The 20,111-nt window shown below is 41.8% G+C and overlaps 1 protein-coding gene across 1 annotated transcript in view; it reads left to right on the top strand.

Moving 5' to 3' along the window:
* Positions 1-20,111, top strand: part of LOC111967581 (platelet-derived growth factor C) — a 97,036-nt gene that overhangs the window by 33,692 nt on the left and 43,233 nt on the right. The window contains exon 2 of the mRNA XM_023992706.2: positions 4,245-4,440. Within this exon, the coding sequence (XP_023848474.1) occupies positions 4,245-4,440 (196 nt within the window). The remainder of the gene's footprint in view (positions 1-4,244; positions 4,441-20,111) is intronic.

Genomic DNA, 20,111 nt, shown 5'->3' with positions numbered 1-20,111 from the left:
CATTTCTCCAAAAAGTACGGTCTTTGTCCTCATGTGCAGTTGCAAACCGTAGTCAGTTTTTTTTAAGGCGGTGGCTTCTACTTTGCTGAGCGGCCTGAAAAATCGTGTGCGAGCAAGGAGGCCTACAAACCTGACTCCGTTACACCAGCTCTGTCCGGCAGAATTGGCCAAAATTCACCCAAATTATTGTGGAAGGCTACCCAGAACGTTTGACCCAAGTTAAACAATTTAAAGGCAGTGCTACCAAATACTAATTCAGCGTGTGTAAACATCTGACCCACTGGGAATGTGATGAAAGAAATAAAAGCTGAAATAAATCATTCTCTCTACTACTATTCTGACATTTCACATTCTTAATATAAAGTGGTGAGCCTAACTGACCTAATAAAGGGAATTTTGACTAGGATTAAATGTCAGGAWTTGTGAAACTGAGTTTAAATGTATTTGTCTAAGGTGTATGTAAACTTCCGACTTCAACTGTGTGTATGTATATTTATTTATTTGTCCTATTTATTCAAACTCACTTACTCTCATAATTGTGGTTATACTTTCCTCGCAGAAAGTGGGTCAAGGAAAAGTCATGTTTGAGGTAATTCACTCCTGGGATGGGCCTCTGATCATTATGTGACATTGGTTAACCTGGAGAGAGAGGTCATTTGGAAGTCTGGGTTTTCACACAGAAATGGACAGACCTAGAGGACCGTGTGTGTGTGCCACTAAAACAGTGGAGGTTGAAAGTGGTTGAAATGAATAGTAGGATACACATGATTTTAATGTAGGTGAACAACCAACCTCCTTTAAAAACATACTTGGTGCAATTATAAATAGACACACGCATTCGGGAACCATTCCCAAACATAATTCCTTGGGGAAAATCAGCTAAATGCTGAATGGAATGCGTGTGTGTAATACAAAGATGGTTTGTGGCCTCATGCTGTATTTTTGGAATTTTTTTAAAAACGTCTTGTTCAAGGGAATAGTTCTAATTCATGTTTTAACACAGACATGACAGAAGATGTACATATTTTTCCCCTTTATTACAGTAAACCACACTGTGACTGTACCATCAGTCGGCTACCGGCAAATGCATCCGATGACATTTGCACCTGCAAATAGAACTTGATTTCTATGGTATATCAGACTGTCGATTTAAAAAAAGTTCAACATGCAACATAATGTCCCTTTTGGTTTTGTGGACAGAGTAGGATATCACTTTTTCTTCCCACGTGTCTAAAAACTTTTTCAGCCGGGCATAACCTTTTTCCTCTCTCACTGACAGTAAGGCCAGATTGTCATTTAATAAAAAGGCATTCCATTCAGCATTTAGCTGATTTTCCCCAAGGAATTATGTTTGGGAATGGTTCCCAAATGCGTGTGTCTATTTATAATTGCACCAAGTATGTTTTTAAAGGAGGGTGGTTGTTCACCTACATTAAAACCATGTGTATCCTACTATTCTTTCTGTGCCACATGTACTGTACATCAGAGGTCGTATTTTCACAATCATTATGTATTTTATGAGCCTCTGTGTCCCGCACTGTAATACGAAGGTAATCAAAGAGATGCCATTGTGATGGAAAGCCTTAACAGGATTAAAGAGCCTATCGGCTTGTTGGTTTTATAGCCGTTAGTGGTCCGGCCAACCAATGACTAGCAAGCGAGCAGTCAATCAAATGGGCCCGATGATGCCGTTACTTGCACCTCCCAGATGAAAAGAGCTCTAAAACCGTTTTTTATTGACATCAAAGACATCAAGTAAAAGTTGGCTGACGCAACAAGGATGATCTGTTTATCTCTGACTGAGAACATAAGGTTTTTTGCCTTCTGGAAGAGGTGTATCTGAGGTGTACAGCCATGAAATACCGCTTGAAGGGTAATAGGCTCTTTTGTCTGGAATGATATTGCACAAACTGTCCGTTTTCTATCTCCGAGGGAGTGAAAGAATCATTTTGCTGCAACAGCTTGCCTACCCAAACAAGGTGGCTTTTCTTTTTCCTCGCTGTGGTTGGTGTTGGAAGCCAAGTTGTATTTTTTTTTTACAATTTTTTTTACTTCAGTGAAAGAACCGGCTTCATTGAGAAGTCTTGACATGCGTTATAATTTGTGTCTCACGTAATTCTCTCCATTTCCTACCTGGCGTGCCACCAACCCTAAATGGAAACATCAAAATCTTTTGACGGTGTCTGATGTGTTATCTCACCAAGCTGTGTCATCCCCATTATTTATCTCATATTTGTGGTTGACAGCACTGTATTTCGTGCCAGATGTACAACCTGTATCACAGTGGATCAAATCGAGTTGGATCTTGGATCAGACACTTACACACAATGTCTTTCTGTTGTCGACGACTCCCTTGGTCAGCAACGTTGTCCAGACAACGCAGTCAGCACTCGGGGAAAACTCCCTGCTATTGCTCCCTGTAATAGTGATCTGGGGGCATCTGACCAACACTGGCAGAAACCACTGTGTTACAGATGTATAGCCTACCCTTCCTTGTTAAATCATACTAACATGACAAGATGTAAGATTTGTGAGACGGTTCTGCACAGTCTCCCTTTGCCTGACTCTTGATTAGAGAACGGAAATGCTATCCTGCGCAATTAAAATCCAATTGTTCATCTGGAAAAGCTTACTTTCCTCTTTCTCAAAGTTGCCTGTTTTTTAAAGCCAATCTCCCTGATACATCTGTATGTGACATCATAACAACACTGTTTCTTAGGAGATTGGTTCAGCTCGCTATTATTGTCGTGGTGGGTGGTCAGGTGGGAGGCAGGCAGTGAATTTTGGGCCGGTAGGCTGGCAGACAGACACATTATTGACAGTGTATTCTYCTTGAGGTGACTGGCCCTGATGGAGAGAGGGGCAGCGTGAGAGGTGTGATTTTAAGACCCCTTGGCCGCAGGTCCCGGGGGAAACCGGCCCGTTGTGGGTAGCTCGTTAAGTTCTTCTAGGAGTTTATGGAGACAAGATACTGAATCACAGTGTGTTGTAGCTGTAATTTTTTAAAAAAGGAACCGCTGACAGCGGTGAGAGATTTGTGTAAATGATAGTGTCTCGGAGAGGTGCTTCTTTAGGGAAGCTTTGAGATGTTTTCTCTTCTTCTGCTGTGGTTGTAAAAGTCACTCAAATACTTTGCCCCTATAGGGAAGGACACGTGCTTCTTGAAGCAACACTTGATCTTTTGTCAAACGGTAGTGTTCAGGCAATTATTTACTTCACTAAATAAATGAAGCTTAATAGATATTGTGATGTTCAGTGTTTCGGCAGTGGACTGATGCTTTACTATGCCGAATGGCAAACTGGAACAGTTATTTTGGCCCACTCATATACAGTATGACGGCCCCAATCATAAGTGACCCTGCTTTAGTGTTTGCCCCTCTGACCATTCAATGTTTTAATAAAAAAAATTCCTTCAACAAAAGTAGATTATTTGTCACAGAGACTATAGTGAGAATGACATTGCAAGCAGACCTTACATGTTCCATGCTTCTTCCCTAGTTTCATACTTGCGCTCTTACCAGCCGAAACCAACTTCTCGTGAGTAAAAACTTAGTGTGTGTCGATTCCTTTGAGGATTATTTCATTGATCCACATCAACTCTCTGAAACAGTGCTTCGTTGGCAGAACATAAGACCGTGTCCACATTTCAATACAGAGGTCTCATAACCATTTATTAAGTTATACTTTTATTACTCCACTTTATTACTTTTAAAATATTATCAGAGGCTCTGGCGATCAATATTTAATAAAGAAGCAATTTAGCTGGTAACTCATAGCTTCTGTCGAATAAATTATTCTTTATCAGTTCGGTGTTCGCATATTTAGCCTGGCAGAACAGTCTGTGCATTCTTCCTCTTTCCTCAGAGATATTTTTACTTCTGTATCATCATGACTTTTTTTCCTGTGTTTACATTGTATTATATTGGAGGTTGTGGGGCTGCCACCCCATTTGCATTTCCCAAAAATGGATACAAGGTTTATTGTTGTAAGTATGGCATTTCATTATTCCAATACATTGCCATCCAAAAACAGTTTTTTTTTTTTTTTCTTAGCCTTGTGCATCAGTAGGTTTCTACCATGTCCTGAAATGGCCAACATCTTTAATAAACCACAATTACAACCCCAGCAGGGATGAAGTTGACCATTCCTATTCATCTTTACACAATGTTTCATCTTATCTCAAACAACTCTTCTACCAATGTAAACATAATATAAAAGTAACATTTCCCAAATATTTTTCGAAGGAGTCCAAGATTCCCAGCATGAGAAGATCATCCCCGTCACAGGAGAGGGAGTGATCCATAGTCCGGACTTCCCACTCACCTACCCCAGGAGTACCGTGTTGGTCTGGAGACTAGTGGCCTCCAATGACAACATGAGAATCCAGTTATCCTTCGACGAGAGGTTTGGCCTGGAAGACCCAGAGGATGGAATATGCAAGTAAGATCATAAGCGTAAACACATATGAAATATGCCTATAACATATTGTGAATACAACTACGATTTATATTACAAATTCAACATATAGACAACATAGCTACACTATATATAGAAAAGGATGTGGACACCCCTTCAAATGAGTGGTTTTGGCTATTTCGRCCACACCCGTTGCTGACAGGTGTATAAAATGGAGCACACAGCCATGCAATCTCCATAGACAAACATTGGCAGTAGAATGGCCTTACTGAAGAGCTCATTGACTTTCACCATGGCATCGTCATAGGATGCCACCTTTCCAGCAAGTTAGTTCGTCAAATCTGTGCCCTGCTTGAGCTGCCTCGGTCAAATGTAAGTGCTGTTATTGTGAAGTAGAATCAAGTGTTCTGCCCTCACAATGTGTAAGTATAAAGCTTGGCAGACAGCTTATAACTCCCAATAAAGACCCCGGAGGAAGGAGTACCATTTTTAATGTTTAGTGAGATGATTTTTGCAAAACTGTAAAGTACAGAATAAAGAAAATATTATTAGAAAATGATTTGTACACATTCATACATAAATGCGTACACAAAGAATAGACTCCTGCATGAACCATCACGAGCTAACAATACAATAGGCCTAGCTAGTCAACATGACATTGCAGAAAGGATGACAATTTACCTGACTGGAAAAGTGCCACAAAATGACAAACAGCAATACACATATTATGTATACATATAACATAATTACAACGGTATCATCTTGTAACATAGAGATACCTAGGCACTCACATTAGCCAGATACACAACAATATAAAGTAAAGGAAGCTAAGTTGCATGTCAAAAAGATAGCTAACATGCTAACACCCAATGTATTCTCCTATGGCGATTAGTTAGCACACATTAGCTTAGCATCATCGCGACCCTAAAGCCTAGGAAAAAACATTTTAAAATGTTAATCTTTTAGAAAGCACAGCTTGAATTAACGAAAGCATGTACTAATGACTCAAAAACCAAAGGTGCCTACTTAAAGACTTACCTACTAAGCCTTGGATAAAGATAAGGAAGATCAAGCTTATCTGTATGTTTCCGTTGGAATGAGCTCTGAACACGAAGTTAGTTGATTTAAAGCTATAGTACCCACGTTTGCCACTAGATGACAGAGTAGCGCAATAGAGCACTATAATACTATGTATAGATAGACATATAGTTATCAGAACAGTCCTCACTTAGTTTAAATACAATATGCCTAGACAATCTGGACCCTCTCTTTCTAAAATGATCTGCCGATATTTTTGCAACCCCTATTACTAGCCTGTTCAACCTCTCTTTCGTATCGTCTGAGATTCCCATAGATTGGAAAGCTGCCGCGGTCATGCCCGTCTTCAAAGGGGGAGACACTCTAGACCCAAACTGCTACAGACCTATATCTACCCTGCCTTTCTAAGGTCTTCGAAAGCCAAGTCAACAAACAGATTACCGACCTTTTCGAATCCCACCGTACCTTCTCCGCTATGCAATCTGGTTTCAGAGCTGGTCATGAGTGCACCTCAGCCACGCTGAGGTCCTCAACGATATCATAACCGCCATCGATAAGACACATTACTGTGGAGCCGTATTCATCTACCTGGCTAAGGCTTTCGACCCTGTCAATCACAACATTCTTATTGGCAGACTCAACAGCCTTGGTTTCTCAAATGATTGCCTCGCCTGGTTCACCAACTACTTCTCTGATAGAGTTCAGTGTGTCAAATCGCAGGGCCTGCTGTCCGGACCCCTGGCAGTCTCTATGGGGGTGCCACAGGCTTAAATTCTTGGGCCGACTCTCTTCTCTGTATACATCAATGATGTCGCTCTTGCTGCTGGTGATTCTTTCATCCACCTCTACGCAGACGACACCATTCTGTATACATCTGGCCCTTCTTTGGACACTGTTAACTGACCTCCAGACGAGCTTCAATGCCATACAACTCTCCTTCCGTGGCCTCTAACTGCTCCAACTGCTTAAATGCAAGTAAAACTAAATACATGCTCTTCAACCGATCGCTGCCCGAACCCGCCCAGCATCACTACTCTGGACGGTTCAGACTTAGAATATGTGGACAACTACAAATACCTAGGTGTTAGGTTAGACTGTGAACTCTTCTTCCAGACTCACATTAAGCATCTCCAATCCAAAATTCAATCTAGAATCGGCTTCCTATTTTGCAACAAAGCATCCTCCACTCATGCTGCCAAACATACCCTTGTAAAACTGACCATCCTACCGATCTTCGAATTCGGCGATGTCATTTACAAAATAGCCTCCAACACTCTACTCAACAAATTGAATGCAGTATATCACAGTGCCATCCGTTTTGTCACCAAAGCCCCATATACTACCCACCACTGCGACCTGTACGCTCTCGTTGGCTGGCCCTCGCTTCATACTCGTCGCCAAACCCACTGGCTCCAGGTCATCTACAAGTCTCTGCTAGGTAAAGCCCCGCCTTATCTCAGTTCACTGGTCACCATGGCATCACCCACCCGTAGCACGCACTCCAGCAGGTATATCTCTCTGGTCACCCCCAAAGCCAATTATTCCTTTGGCCGCCTCTCCTTCCAGTTCTCTGCTGCCAATGACTGGAATGAACTGCAAAAACCACTAAAGCTGGAGACTCTTATATCCCTCACTAGCTTTAAGCACCAGCTGTCAGAGTAGCTCACAGATCACTGCACCTGTACATAGCCCATCTGTACATAGCCCATCCAAATACCTCATCTCCATACTGTATATTATTTATTTATCTTGCTCCTTTGCACCCCAGTATTTCTACTTGCACATTTATCTTCTGCACATTCTATAATTCCAGTGTTTAATTGYTATATTGTAATTACTTACTGGCCTATTTATTGCCTTACCTCTCTTATCCTACCTCATTTGCACATGCTGTATATATACTTTTYCTACTGTATTATTGATTGTATTCTTGTTTATTCCATGTGTAACTCTGTGTTGTTGTATGTGTCAAACTGCTTGGCTTTATCTTGGCCAGGTCTCAGTTGCAAATGAGAACTTGTTCTCAACCAAGCCTAACTGGGTAAATAAATGTGAAATAAAAAATAACTTTTATATCACTTTTTTGAGGAGTAGGACGACTTCGGAGACAGGTCTGAAGTATACCTTAAGGGTGCCCTGTCTCATGGCTTTGACTTCAACCTTTCAAACTTTTGTCACTGCTGGGTACAGTTTTGATGACGAGTCCAACAGGCCATTCGTTTCTGTGGACCTGAGTGTCCTTCAGTAAGATGACATCTCCAACTTGCACGTTAGATTTGCCAACTTGCCTTTTTCTGTGTGACTGGAGAGTCACCAGGTATTCTTGTCTCCATCTCCAAAATGTGTCTGCGAGACTGTGAACTTGTTTCCATTGCTTGCTGTAGAGATCTTTGAGGTCAAAGTCGCCTGGGGGTGCTGTTATTTTCTTCTTCTGTGTCAGCAGCATTGCAGGTGTCAGGACTGCTGGCATCTCCAGATCTGTAGACACTGGAACTAAGGATTGAGCGTTCATGATGGCTATGACTTCAGCCATTAGTGTGGTGAGAACTGTGTGTTCCAAGAGCATGTCATCCAAAATGCAGTGAGCGACTCCCAACGTCCTCTCCCAAGCTCTTCCCATATGTAACACATGAGGAGGATAAGAGGTCCCTGTGCATCCTTGATCTTGAATGTAAGTACTCAGTCCCCTGTGCTGATCTTCAGCTCTTTGCAGGCTCCAATGTAGTTTGTGCCAGGACCTGAGTGGAGTTGCTTCGCAGGTCCTCGGATAGAGAAGAATCTTCTCAAACCCAGCTGTTCAACTCGTCCATGAAGAATTCCCTGTCCATGATTTCGTGGGAAGATGTGATCTTTGACAGATGGGGCCGACTTGTCATCGTTGTATTCCTTCAAACACTTCCGAGGTCGTCTATCTCTGGTTGGGATGGCGGCCTCCATCCAGCTCTGTGGTCCCTTGGCACAGTGTTAACCAGTCTCTCTTTGATCTGGATGCTGTTAGCGCAAGGGCTAAGGAATGATGTGCGTCCATTGTGTAGCACGTTTGTTTTGTGAAGGCCCACTTTCGCTAGTTTGTGAGCTCCGTCCAAACATGCGTAACTCCCCGATGATGAACCAGCCTAGGTCTAGACATTGCGCGTAGTGTGCGTTATGCGGCCCATTGTACTGATATCTGATTTTGTGCATTCTCAGTAGATCTCTTACAGCAATCCTCCTTCTGCTTGGGCCTGGGAAGAGTACTGGAATCTTGTCTGTGACTGGCTTCAGATGAGSGTGATGACGTGCAACTTCAGGTGAGGGGGTTCTCTGATCTGTCGTCTGGCATCATGTCCAATTCTATGTGAGTGATGAGCGTGAGCTCTGTCTTGCCGTCCATTGACTCGAAGATGTAGTTGCTTGCGCTCCTCCCAGATGTCTCCACAACTGCTGAACATGTCTTCAGAGTGTATGGAGCGGAATCGCCTCAGACAGCAAAGAAGTCGAAGAACTTGGTTCTTGCTAAAGACTTGTTACTTTGTTAGTCTCAGACAGCGTACGTTCTGAACGCCTTTGTCTATGGCCTGCGGGATACACTTTGTCTTAGCATATCTTGGAGCATGACCTAGAGCTGAATGCGTCTCCACAGATCTCAGTACACTTTGAGGTTACTGCAAGTGTTGCGCTCTCTTGCTTTCCGCCATGATGGTAGCGGAGTTTTCTGTTCTCCATGAGGCTGGCCCCGGATGCAGCGTGGATGGATGTCTATCACTGTCACATTCTTTGCACAGCACCCCTTTCCCACCATCTTTTGTGAGATGACTGGTTGAATCACAGAATCTGTAATATGTGGTTGTCCTTGAGACTAGACTTAAGCTTATCTAGTATCTTGCTCCTGAAACTGCAGCATTTTCTCATCGGATGATTATTGTTGTGCAACAACACTGTCTAGGTCCTCAACTTTCTTCCCTGAGAGTCTGGTTGGCTTCAGACTCAGATGAGACTTCTGTCTTCCTTATGGACACCGGTGTTCTGTGTTTTGTTGTGCTTCATAGGTGGGTTCTCAGTCTTTGAAGAGCTATAGCCTCGTATTCAAGAAGGCAAAGCTTGGAACATTGTGTGGCTTTGCTTGGTTTAGGATGAACTTGGCAAAGAAGGAAAAAGGTGGGAATGCAACCCTATTTATCTTCCTTGTATTTTGACGCTGTAGGAAGCTTCTCTATGATAGGATTGACTCCAGCTCTAGAAGCAGGTCCCCAAGCTCTCAGCTTCTGGTTGTCTTTGTTTGTTATCCCCGGAAATCTTCAATTTTCTTCAGAAGTGCGTCTTCAATTTCTTCAGGTGAACCATAGCAGTCTTCAAGTCTCTGCCATAAAATTGTGTGCCCTGCTGTTGCGTTGTGTACATGCACCTATCTTATTCTCTTGGCCTGCTCAGATGACTCAGCCATTTGGAGAGTAGGTCCAGCTCTTCTCTGGTTGTCAGATTTAAGTYCTGGGTGCTGCTAAGGAAGGATGATTTCCAGGCCCAATAGTTTTCTGGGTGGTCGTCAAACTTCAGAAGGCCAGAACTCACCATTTTCACAACGTATCAGGTTACATCTGTAGCTCCTGAAGTATTGGCTGAGTACTGTCTGGGTGAATCCTCTCTGGAGGCAGCAGACTGTGGCTGGCGAGACGGAAGGTGGGCTTGGTTGGACCCTCTTTTGTTATGTGGTTGTTCTCCTACATTGATAATCTCTCCCCTGTAGTGTGTAATGGTGTTCTGAAGTGGAGAGATTATGTCGGCGTTATGCTGGTTTCCTGTAGGACTGACAGGTCCCTACTTGACTTTTCACACCGTAAGTCTGTTTCTGTATTGTAACGTCTGGCTGTATCAATGTTGACCACTGCTAACTTGACCTTCGATGGTCGCAATGGCTTTGTGTCACGAGGCCGTTGAGCAGTGTCAACACAATCTCACACTCAATTCGTGCAAATATGTACAAAAAGTATTTCAGCAGATTTTGTGTGTCTAGTGAACAATGGATACGCAACAATGGGGTAACGTATAGAATTAGTCTCTACAGGTGTGGTCAAGCCTTACATCAATGTTTCCTGAAGCTGAATGGAAAGTGCTATTCCCTGACCAGTTATTCAGAAAACTTCTGTAAATTATACAGAGGGTTAACTTACCAGTGTGGATCCAAAACAAACACATTTTACACATTTACAAACGACCTGTTTATTATTACAACCATGGTGTTCTTTTGTYAATGAAGCTTATATCAAATAACCTGACAATGATCCACATCATATGGGTAGACAAATGATGTAAGTWGATTTTTTCTGGATAACACACTATCCTTTTTTTTAGAATGCAAACAAGTAACATGAATCACTATTGATCCATTCTGTTCTGATCTAATGAGATGATGTAGGATTTTCTACGGCCTAGAATCGAGGATTTTACCAGTCATGAAGGACGGAGCTAGGCCCCTCTGTTCTCATTGGCAAAGACTGAACTCAAGTATGTCAGACTCTCCTATAGCACTTTACCCAACATGTTATATCCCAGAGGTTGTAAATAAACCCTTTTAAGGTGATATAACTTGTATCATTATTATAGGGCAGTGAAACCCATAGCCGGATGGCTTCAGACTAAGCATTTGTCATTGGAAATTGCTGCTAACATTGAACATAGCTTAGGGTATTTAATTTAATTTCAGACTCTCCTATAACACCATTCTTAACATCTTATACCCCATAGGTTGTAAATAAACCCTTTTTTAAGCTGATATAACTTGTATCCTTATAGGGCTGTGAAACCCATAGCCGAATTGCTTCAGACTGAGCATTTCTCACCATTTACACTACCTTTCAAAAGTTTGGGGTCACTTAGAAATGTCCTTGTTTTCCATGAAAACATCCATGAAATTAGTTGTAAAATGAATAGGAAATATAGTCAAGACGTTGACTAGGTTATAAATAATGATTTTTAATTGAAATAATAATTGTGTTCTTCAAACATTGCTTTCGTCAAAGCATCCTCCATTTGCAGCAATTACAGCCTTGCAGACCTTTGGCATTCTAGTTGTCAATTTGTTGAGGTAATCTGAAGAGATTTCACCCCATGCTTCCTGAAGCACCTCCCACAATTTGGATTGGCTTGATGGGCACTTCTTACGTACCATACGGTCAAGCTGCTACCACAACAGATCAATAGGGTTGAGATCTGGTGACTGTGCTGGCCACTCCATTATAGACAGAATACCAGCTGACTGCTTCTTCCCTAAATAGTTATTGCATAGTTTGGAGCTGTGCTTTGGGTCATTGTCCTGTTGTAGGAGGAAATTGGTTTCAATTAAGCACAGTCCACAAGGTATGGCACTGCAAAATGAAGAAGGAAGGCTATCACTCCAAGATCCCTTTTACCCTGTACAAATCTCCCACTTGACCACCACCAAAGCACCCCCAGACCATCACATTGCCTCCACCATGCTTGGTGGCGTCAAGCACTCCTCCAGCAACTTTTCATTTTTTCTGYGTCTCACGAATGTTATTATTTGTGATCCGAACACCTCAAACTTAGATTCGTCGGTTCATAACACTTATTTCCAATCTTTCTCTGTCCAGTGTCTGTGTTCTTTTGCCCATCATAATCTTTTATTTTTATTGGCCAGTCTGAGAGATGGCTTTTACTTTGCAACTCTGCCTAGAAGGCCAGCATCCTGGAGTCGCCTCATCACTGTTGACGTTGAAACTGGTGTTTTGCTGATACTATTTAATGAAGCTGCCAGTTGAGGACTTGTGAGGCGTCTGTTTCTCAAACTAGACACTAATGTACTTGTCCTCTTGCTCAGTTGTGCACCGGGGCCTCCCACTCCTCTTTYTATTCAGGATAGAGCCAGTTTGCGCTGTTCTGTGAAGGGAGTAGTACACAGCATTGTACGAGATCTTCAGTTTCTTGGCAATTTCTCACATAGAATAACATTAATTTCTCCGAACAAGAAGAGACTGACGAGTTACAGAAGAAAGGTCTTTGTTTCTGGCCATTTTGAGCCTGTAATCGAACCCACAAATGCTGATGCTTCAGATACTCAACTAGTCTGAAGAAGGCCAGTTGTATTGCTTCTTTAATCAGGCACAACAGTTTTCAGCTGTGCTAACATAATTGCAAAAGTTTTTCTAATGATCAATTWGCCTTTTAAAATGATAAACTTGGATTAGGTAACACAACGTGCCACAACCAACATAGGCGTGATGGTTGCTGATAATGGGCTTCTGTACGCCTATTTAGGCCTACGCCTAAATATATACAGTCTGACCCAATAATATTTGATCATGAACATAAAAAAATAGAAAACAACTATGTATAAAATTAACTACAACAGATGATCATGCATGTAAATCACTGATCATAAAAGACTACAGATAAAACAAACCGATGCATCAATAAATCCATGCAGATATTACATTAATACTCTATACTCTAGATACAATAGTCATTTACAACATTAACAATGTCTACACTGTATTTCTGATCAATTTGATGTTATTTTAATTGACAAAAAATGTACTTTGCTTTCAAAAAGGACATTTCTAAGTGACCCCAAACTTTTGAACGGCAGTGTAATTACGAAGAGTGATTGCCGTTTTATAACGGGTAGGTTCCATTTATTTACAGTAGTGTTAATTATTTATTTCTTCAGTGGAAATACAGAATATGTATAAAAATGCCAAATATTCTAAAGGCTAAATCAAGCAGAGATTTACAACTATTTAACCATGTTAATCATTACTGAAACATGCAAACTACAAACATTAAACCAGTTACAGATAATTAATACATGACAACTAGATAGAAATATTTTATAAAAAATGATTCATACAAAAGTCAATCGTTTGTTATAACATGAGTACAAACAGAGTGTGTGTGTATTACGGACATAAAATTTGACATAGCCTTGTATAAAATGCATTCTGAAAGAAATTGTGTAATGTACACAAAAGTGGAGCCTTGTATTCAATGCATCATGAAGAAAATTGTAATGTAGACTCCACGAAATATAAAATAGTTATGAAGAAAATCGTGTAGGCTTACATGGGGGGAAAAGGGCCTTTCTGACTAAAAGAGCAGCAGTATTTCAAAGTATTAAGTGAAAACAAGCATAGAAAACACTATTGACATTAACTTCTTTATGATAGGGGGCAGCATTTTCACTTTTGGATGAATTGCGTGCCCATAGTGAACTGCCTCCTACTCTGTCCCAGATGCTAATATATGCATATTATTATTACTATTGGATATAAAACACCCTGAAGTTTCTAAAACGGTTTGAATGATGTCTGTGAGTATAACAGAACTCATATGGCAGGGCAAAAACCTGAGAAAAAATGAGTGAGAATTCTGAGACTGGGTCAATGTTCAACTCATCGCCGATTCAATTCCCTGTAAGATATGGATCCGCCTTCCACTAGATGTCAACAGTCTGTAGAACGTGGAATGAAGCCTCTAGTGTGATGTGGGGCCAGATGGGAGGTGTTTCAGTCATTGGTCTGGCAGAATGCCAGTTCCTGGTCATGCGCTTTCCTCATGATTTCGCCTTGCGTTCCATAACTTCTACAGACATGAAGGAATGCTCCGGTTTGAACGTTATTGGATATATATGATAACAACATCCTGAAGATTGATTCTCTACTTAGTTTGACCAGTTTATTCCACCTGTTATATAACTTTTTGAAGTTTTCGTCTGAGTTTGCCTGCATTTGCGTGAGCGTTTGGACATGCTAGCAAAAGTAGCTACTTAGACATAAGTAATGGACATTATCGAACAAAACAACAATTTATTGTGGAACTAGGATTCCTGGGAGTGCATTCTGATGAAGATGATCAAAGGTAAGGGAATATTTATGATGTAATTTCGTATTTCTGTTGACTCCAACATGGTCGGAGAAATGTTGTTATGTTTGAGCGCAGTCTCAGATTATTGCATGGTGTGCTTTTTACGTAAAGTTTTTTTGAAATCTGACACAGCGGTTGCATTAAGAACAAGTGTATCTTTAATTATATGTACAACATGTATCTTTCATCAAAGTTTATGATGAGTATTTCTGTTATTTGACGTGGCTCTCTGCAATTTCTCCGGATATTTTGGAGGCATTTCTGAACATGGCGCCAATGTAAACCGAGATTTGTGGATATAAATATGCACATTATCAAACAAAACATAAATGTATTGTGTATCATGATGTCCTATCAGTGTCATCTGATGAAGATCATCAAAGGTTAGTGATGAATTTTATCTCTATTTCTGCTTTTTGTGACTATCTTTTGCTGGGAAAATGGCTGTGTTTTTCTGTGGCTATGTACTGAGCTAACATAATCGTTTGGTGTGCTTTCGCCGTAAATCCTTTTTGAAATCAGACATGTTGGCTGGATTCACAACATGGGTAGCTTTAATTTGGTATCTTTCATGTGTGATTTCATGAAAGATTGATTTTTATAGTAATATATTTGAATTTGGCGAGCTACATTTTTTCTGGCTTTTGGCCAAGTGGGACGCTATCGTCCCACGTATCCCAGAGAAGTTAATAAAACATGAACTTTTTTTGGGGGTGTCAACCTGGTTGATTAACAATATTGGGTTAACACAGTTTTTATATACAGTTGAAGTCGGAAGTTTACATACACTTAGGTTGGAGTCATTAAAACAATTTACAGACAGATTATTTGAATTATAATTCACTATCACAATTCCAGTGGTCAGAAGTTTACTTACATTAAGTTGACTATGCCTTTAAACAGCTTGTAAAATTCCAGAAAATTATACCATGGCTTTAGAAGCTTCTGATAGGCTAATTGACATAATTTGTGTCATTTGGTGTACCTGTAAATGTATTTCAAGGCCTACCTTCAAACTCAGTGCATCTTTGACTGACATCATGGGAAAATCAAAAGGAAATCAGCCAAGATCTCAGGACAAAAAAATGGTAGACCTCCACAAGTCTGGTTCATCATTGGGAGCAATTTCCAAATGCCTGAAGGTACCAGGTTAATTTGTACAAACTGTAGTACGCAAGTATATACACCATGGGACCACGCAGCCGTCATACCGCTCAGGAAGGAGACGCGTTCTGTCTCCTTGAGATGGACGTACTTTGGTGCAAAAAGTGCAAATCAATCCCAGAACAACAGCAAAGGACCTTGTGAAGATGCTGGAGGAGACGGGTACAGAAGTATCTATATCCACAGTAAAACGAGTCCCATATCGACATAACCTGAAAGGCCGCTCAGCAAGGAAGAAGCCACTGCTCCAAAACCGCCCCAAAAAAGCCAGACTACGGTTTGCAACTGCACATGGGGACAAAGATCGTACTTTTTGGAGAAATGTCCTCTGGTTTGATGAAACAAAAATAGAACTGTTTGGCCATAATGACCATTGTTATGTTTGGAGGAAAAAGGGGGAGGCTTGCAAGCCAAAGAACACCATCCCAACCGTGAAGCACGGGGGTAGCAGCATCATGTTGTGGGGGTGCTTTGCTGCAGGAGGGACTGGTGCACTTCACAAAACAGATGGCATCATGATGATGGACAATTATGTGGTTATATTGAAGCAACATCTCAAGACATCAGTCAGGAAGTTAAAGCTTGGTCTCAAATGGGTCTTCCAAATGGACAATGACCCCAAACATACTTCCAAAGTTGTGGCAAAATGGCTTAAGGTCAACAAAGTCAAGGTATTGGAGTCGCCATCAAAAAGCCCTGACCTCAATCCTATAGAACATTTGTGGGCAGAACTGAAAAAGCGTGTGCGAGCAAGGAGGCCTACAAACCTGACTCAGTTACACCAGCTCTGTCAGGAGGAATGGGCCAAAATTCACCCAACTTATTGTGGGAAGATTGTGGAAGGCTACCCGAAACATTTGACCCAAGTTAAACAATTTAAAGGCACTGCTACCAAATATTAATTGAGTGTATGTAAACTTCTGACCCACTGGGAATGGTGAAAGAAATGAAAGCTGAAATAAATCATTCTCTCTACTATTTTTCTGACATTTCACATTCTTAAAATAAAGTGGTGATCCTAACTGACCTAAGACAGGGAATTTTTACTAGGATTACATGTCAGGAATTGTGAAACTGAGTTTAAATGTATTTGGCTAAGGTGTATGTAAACTTCCGACTTCAACTGTATATTAAATAAATGTGGGACACAAAAAAAAGATTGTTCCGTAGTTTGCCCCTCCAAATGTATTTACCTATAAATTAAGATGATATGTGTCTTTTCACACAAATTAAGCCACACAAAAACGCAAGAAATCTACTGAAATACTTTTGTACATATTTGCACTAATTGTGAGGCAGTGTACATGATTGCGTGTGACTGTACATACTCACGGGTGCGTTGAGTTGCGCTGAGAGGTGCCATCTGGGTTTCTATCAGACGTCGTGGCTCTCTGTTTTCATCATCGGCAGGTGCTTAGAGAACCTTGGCTTCAGCTATGGCTGCTATTGCAGCTTTCTCCGCTTGAGAATGTAAGTGTGCCTTTAGTAGCTAGAAGAAAAGCAGAGGTAAAGGTGATGCACTTCTTCTATGTAGCCTTGTTCTCTTATCATGTCAGCTTACTACATGCTTTTGTTACCTCTGGGTACTGTAGCTTTAAATCAGTGCACTTCCTGTTAAGAGCTTTTTCCCACTACAAGCAGTCTGAAGAAAGGCAACATAAAGATGAGCTTCATCTTTCTTAATGCATGTTGCCGTTCTTCAGAATGCTTGTAGTCGGAATGAGCTCTGAACAGGAAGTGTACTGATTTTAAATCTACAGTACCCAAGTTCACCACTAGATGGATTAGAGCAATAGTGCCCTATAATACTATGTACAGGTGGACATAGTTATTCCATGGCTGAGCAGCCGCAGACATGCCTAAGATCACCATGCGCAATGGCAAGCTCGCCACCATTGGGCTCTGGAGCAGTGGACATGCTGGTGTGATGAACGAGCTGCAACAAACACTCAAACTGGTCAGTTTTATCTCAATCTCTTCATTCAAAGACCCAATCATGGACACTTACTGACAGTTGTGGCTGCTTTGCTCTTTGTATAGTTGTCTCTACCTTGCCCCTTGTGCTGTTGTCTGTGCCCAATAATGATTGTACCATGTTTTGTGCTGCTGCTATGTTGTGTTGCTACCATGTTGTTCTCATGTGTTGCTGCCATGCTATGTTGTCTTAGGTCTCTCTTTATGTAGTGTTGTCTCTCTTGTCGTGATGTGTGTTTTGTCCTATTTTTTTTAAATGTATTTGTGTTGTTAATCCCAGCCCCCGTCCACGCAGGAGGCCCTTTGCCTTTTGGGAGGCCGTCATTGTAAATAAGAATTTGTTCTTAACTGACTTGCCTAGTTAAATAAAGGTTAAGCTTCACCATCTGGGTTTGGCGGATGGCAGGAGAACGCTACCAACCCCAATGCATAGTGCCAACTGTAAAGTTTGGTGGCAGAGGAATAATGGTCTGTGGCTGTTTTTCATGGGTCGGGCTAGGCTCTTTAGTTTCGGTGAAGGGGAATCTTAACGCTACAGCATACAATGACATTCTAAATGATTGTGCCCAACCTCACTAATGCTCTTGTGGCTGAATGCTGCGGGGACTTGCTTCCAATGTGCCAACATCTAGTGTAAAAGCCTTCCCGGAAGAGTGGAGGCTGTTATAGCAGCGAAAGGGGGACCAACTCCATATTAATGCCCATGATTTTGGAATGAGATGTTCAACAAGCAGGTGTCCACATACTTTGGGTCATGTAGTGTATGTAGGCATGATCTGTTTCGCCTTAGGGTATACCTGATGGATGTACCGTGCAATTTAATCACTCATTTAAATAATAAATACAGGATGTACAATTACAATATGATGCAGTATACTGCAACTATGCAGAATGTATGCCTATACTTTGTAACTATATATACAGTGGTAGTAGTTTACCTCGTCTTTCTCTATGCTTTAGCCAGCTTGGACACTCCSCAGTTCAGTTAGCATACAGAGGCTATGCCCGGGGAGCATGACATGTCGTGGCTGTGTTGTGGTCCATTTTTAAAGATTTATAGTCAAACCGGGCCCATTTGTGAAATTGCCTTTTTCCCCATGTGGTTGCTGATGAGTATCGAAAAGCACAGCGACCGAGTGATTTGTTTTGCCAAGGCTGCCGCAGCCATACGCCATGGGCACATATTTTGTCGGCGGCGAGTTCCCTGCGGACGGGCCATGTGATTGTACAAAATGATCGTGAGGTCCTATACCCCCCCCCCCCTTATTTGATTTAATACCTCCTTTTCAATTACCGGCTATCTTTGTCTCTGTTACTATTCATTAGGACCAGCAGTGCTGAACCGGTCTGTGATCGATTTCCTTCATGTATTATACTTAGCGTCCCGATATCAATACAGCAGGTCTGATTTATTGGTTGGTAAGGAGAGGGAGAGAGGATAGAGAGTGGCTGGCTATTGTTGGAGAGTCCCCTGATTGCAGTTATGATGTATGACATGACAGTGCCACAGCCAGCCAGATCCCCAGAGATGTGTTGTCATCATACTCAGGCTGATCCTAGATCATCTCTCCCTGCCATAGCCCTTAATCTCACCTATGATATGATGACATAAAAGGCAGAGCTTATTCTGGCGGCAGAAGAACCATCCAGAGGTTTCAGTCCTGGTAATTTGACCCCACGTTCAGCCATCTTGGGTGGGTGGATGTATTTTGATGAGTGGAGTCACTGTGGTGGTTGATCGCCTAGAGGAGGATTCGCACATTGGGGAAAAGTGAGGATTTGCAGCCTTTGTTCTGGCCCTACTTCCATACAAGACTGCACTAGTTTCCYGAGGAGGGGAGCAGACAATAACATCCTCATGCAGGGTCATGCAAGTCATTGCCACGTCTACCTCTCTCTACCTCCCGCATTTTTCATTTTCAAGCAGGGGCAGAGAACATGTTTAATTTGATCAGGTTGGCAGGGATGGCAAACAAATGACTTCATGCACACACAAGCAGAAGCAGACAGATCTTCACAAGTGTCTCTCTCACACACACGCATACTCTTTCTCACATACTCTTTCTCGCTCTCTCTCCCAGTCACTGTCGGTCTCCTCCTCCCCTCTGCTTCTCTCTCTCCCTCTCTTACAAACACCCTCTTGTTAGCTCTACCTCCTTCCGACTCGTCGTGTACATCCACGGTCTCTCTCCTAGTCTGTTGAAAAATGAATTCAGTGCACCCCCATAGGAATCCATTCCAAGCTGAAATATCTGAAAGGAAAACATTCACATACAAAGCGTTATGTTGCTAAGGTTCTCTACCCTACGCCTCACATCACAATAACCAGTAAATAAATAAGAGAATACAAATCCTCAAATCCTTGCTTCTCTAATCGGCAGCAGTAGCCGGGGATAAAACGAATAAAAGGGTGGAGAGAAAGTGCTAGAAAGGGAGTGAGAGCACCTCCAGCGAGTGGTCATCCTCAAGATGAGTAAGATCTTCAGTAGTTCAGATGCTCATCTACTATTATGCTTGTCTGAGGGGGGGATAAAAAAACATTCTGCCCAAATCCACCAAAGAGAGAAGTCATATTTGAGTGTTTTTCGCCTCTTGCGACGTGTCGTTTGGCATAGCAACACGGACACTTGAGACACTTGGCTACAGTGCTACTTAACCATTCT

Source organism: Salvelinus sp. IW2-2015, linkage group LG8 (genome assembly GCF_002910315.2).
Source record: "Salvelinus sp. IW2-2015 linkage group LG8, ASM291031v2, whole genome shotgun sequence".
Taxonomy (NCBI): Eukaryota; Metazoa; Chordata; class Actinopteri; order Salmoniformes; family Salmonidae; genus Salvelinus; species Salvelinus sp. IW2-2015.
This window is presented reverse-complemented; position numbering and strand designations above follow the sequence as displayed.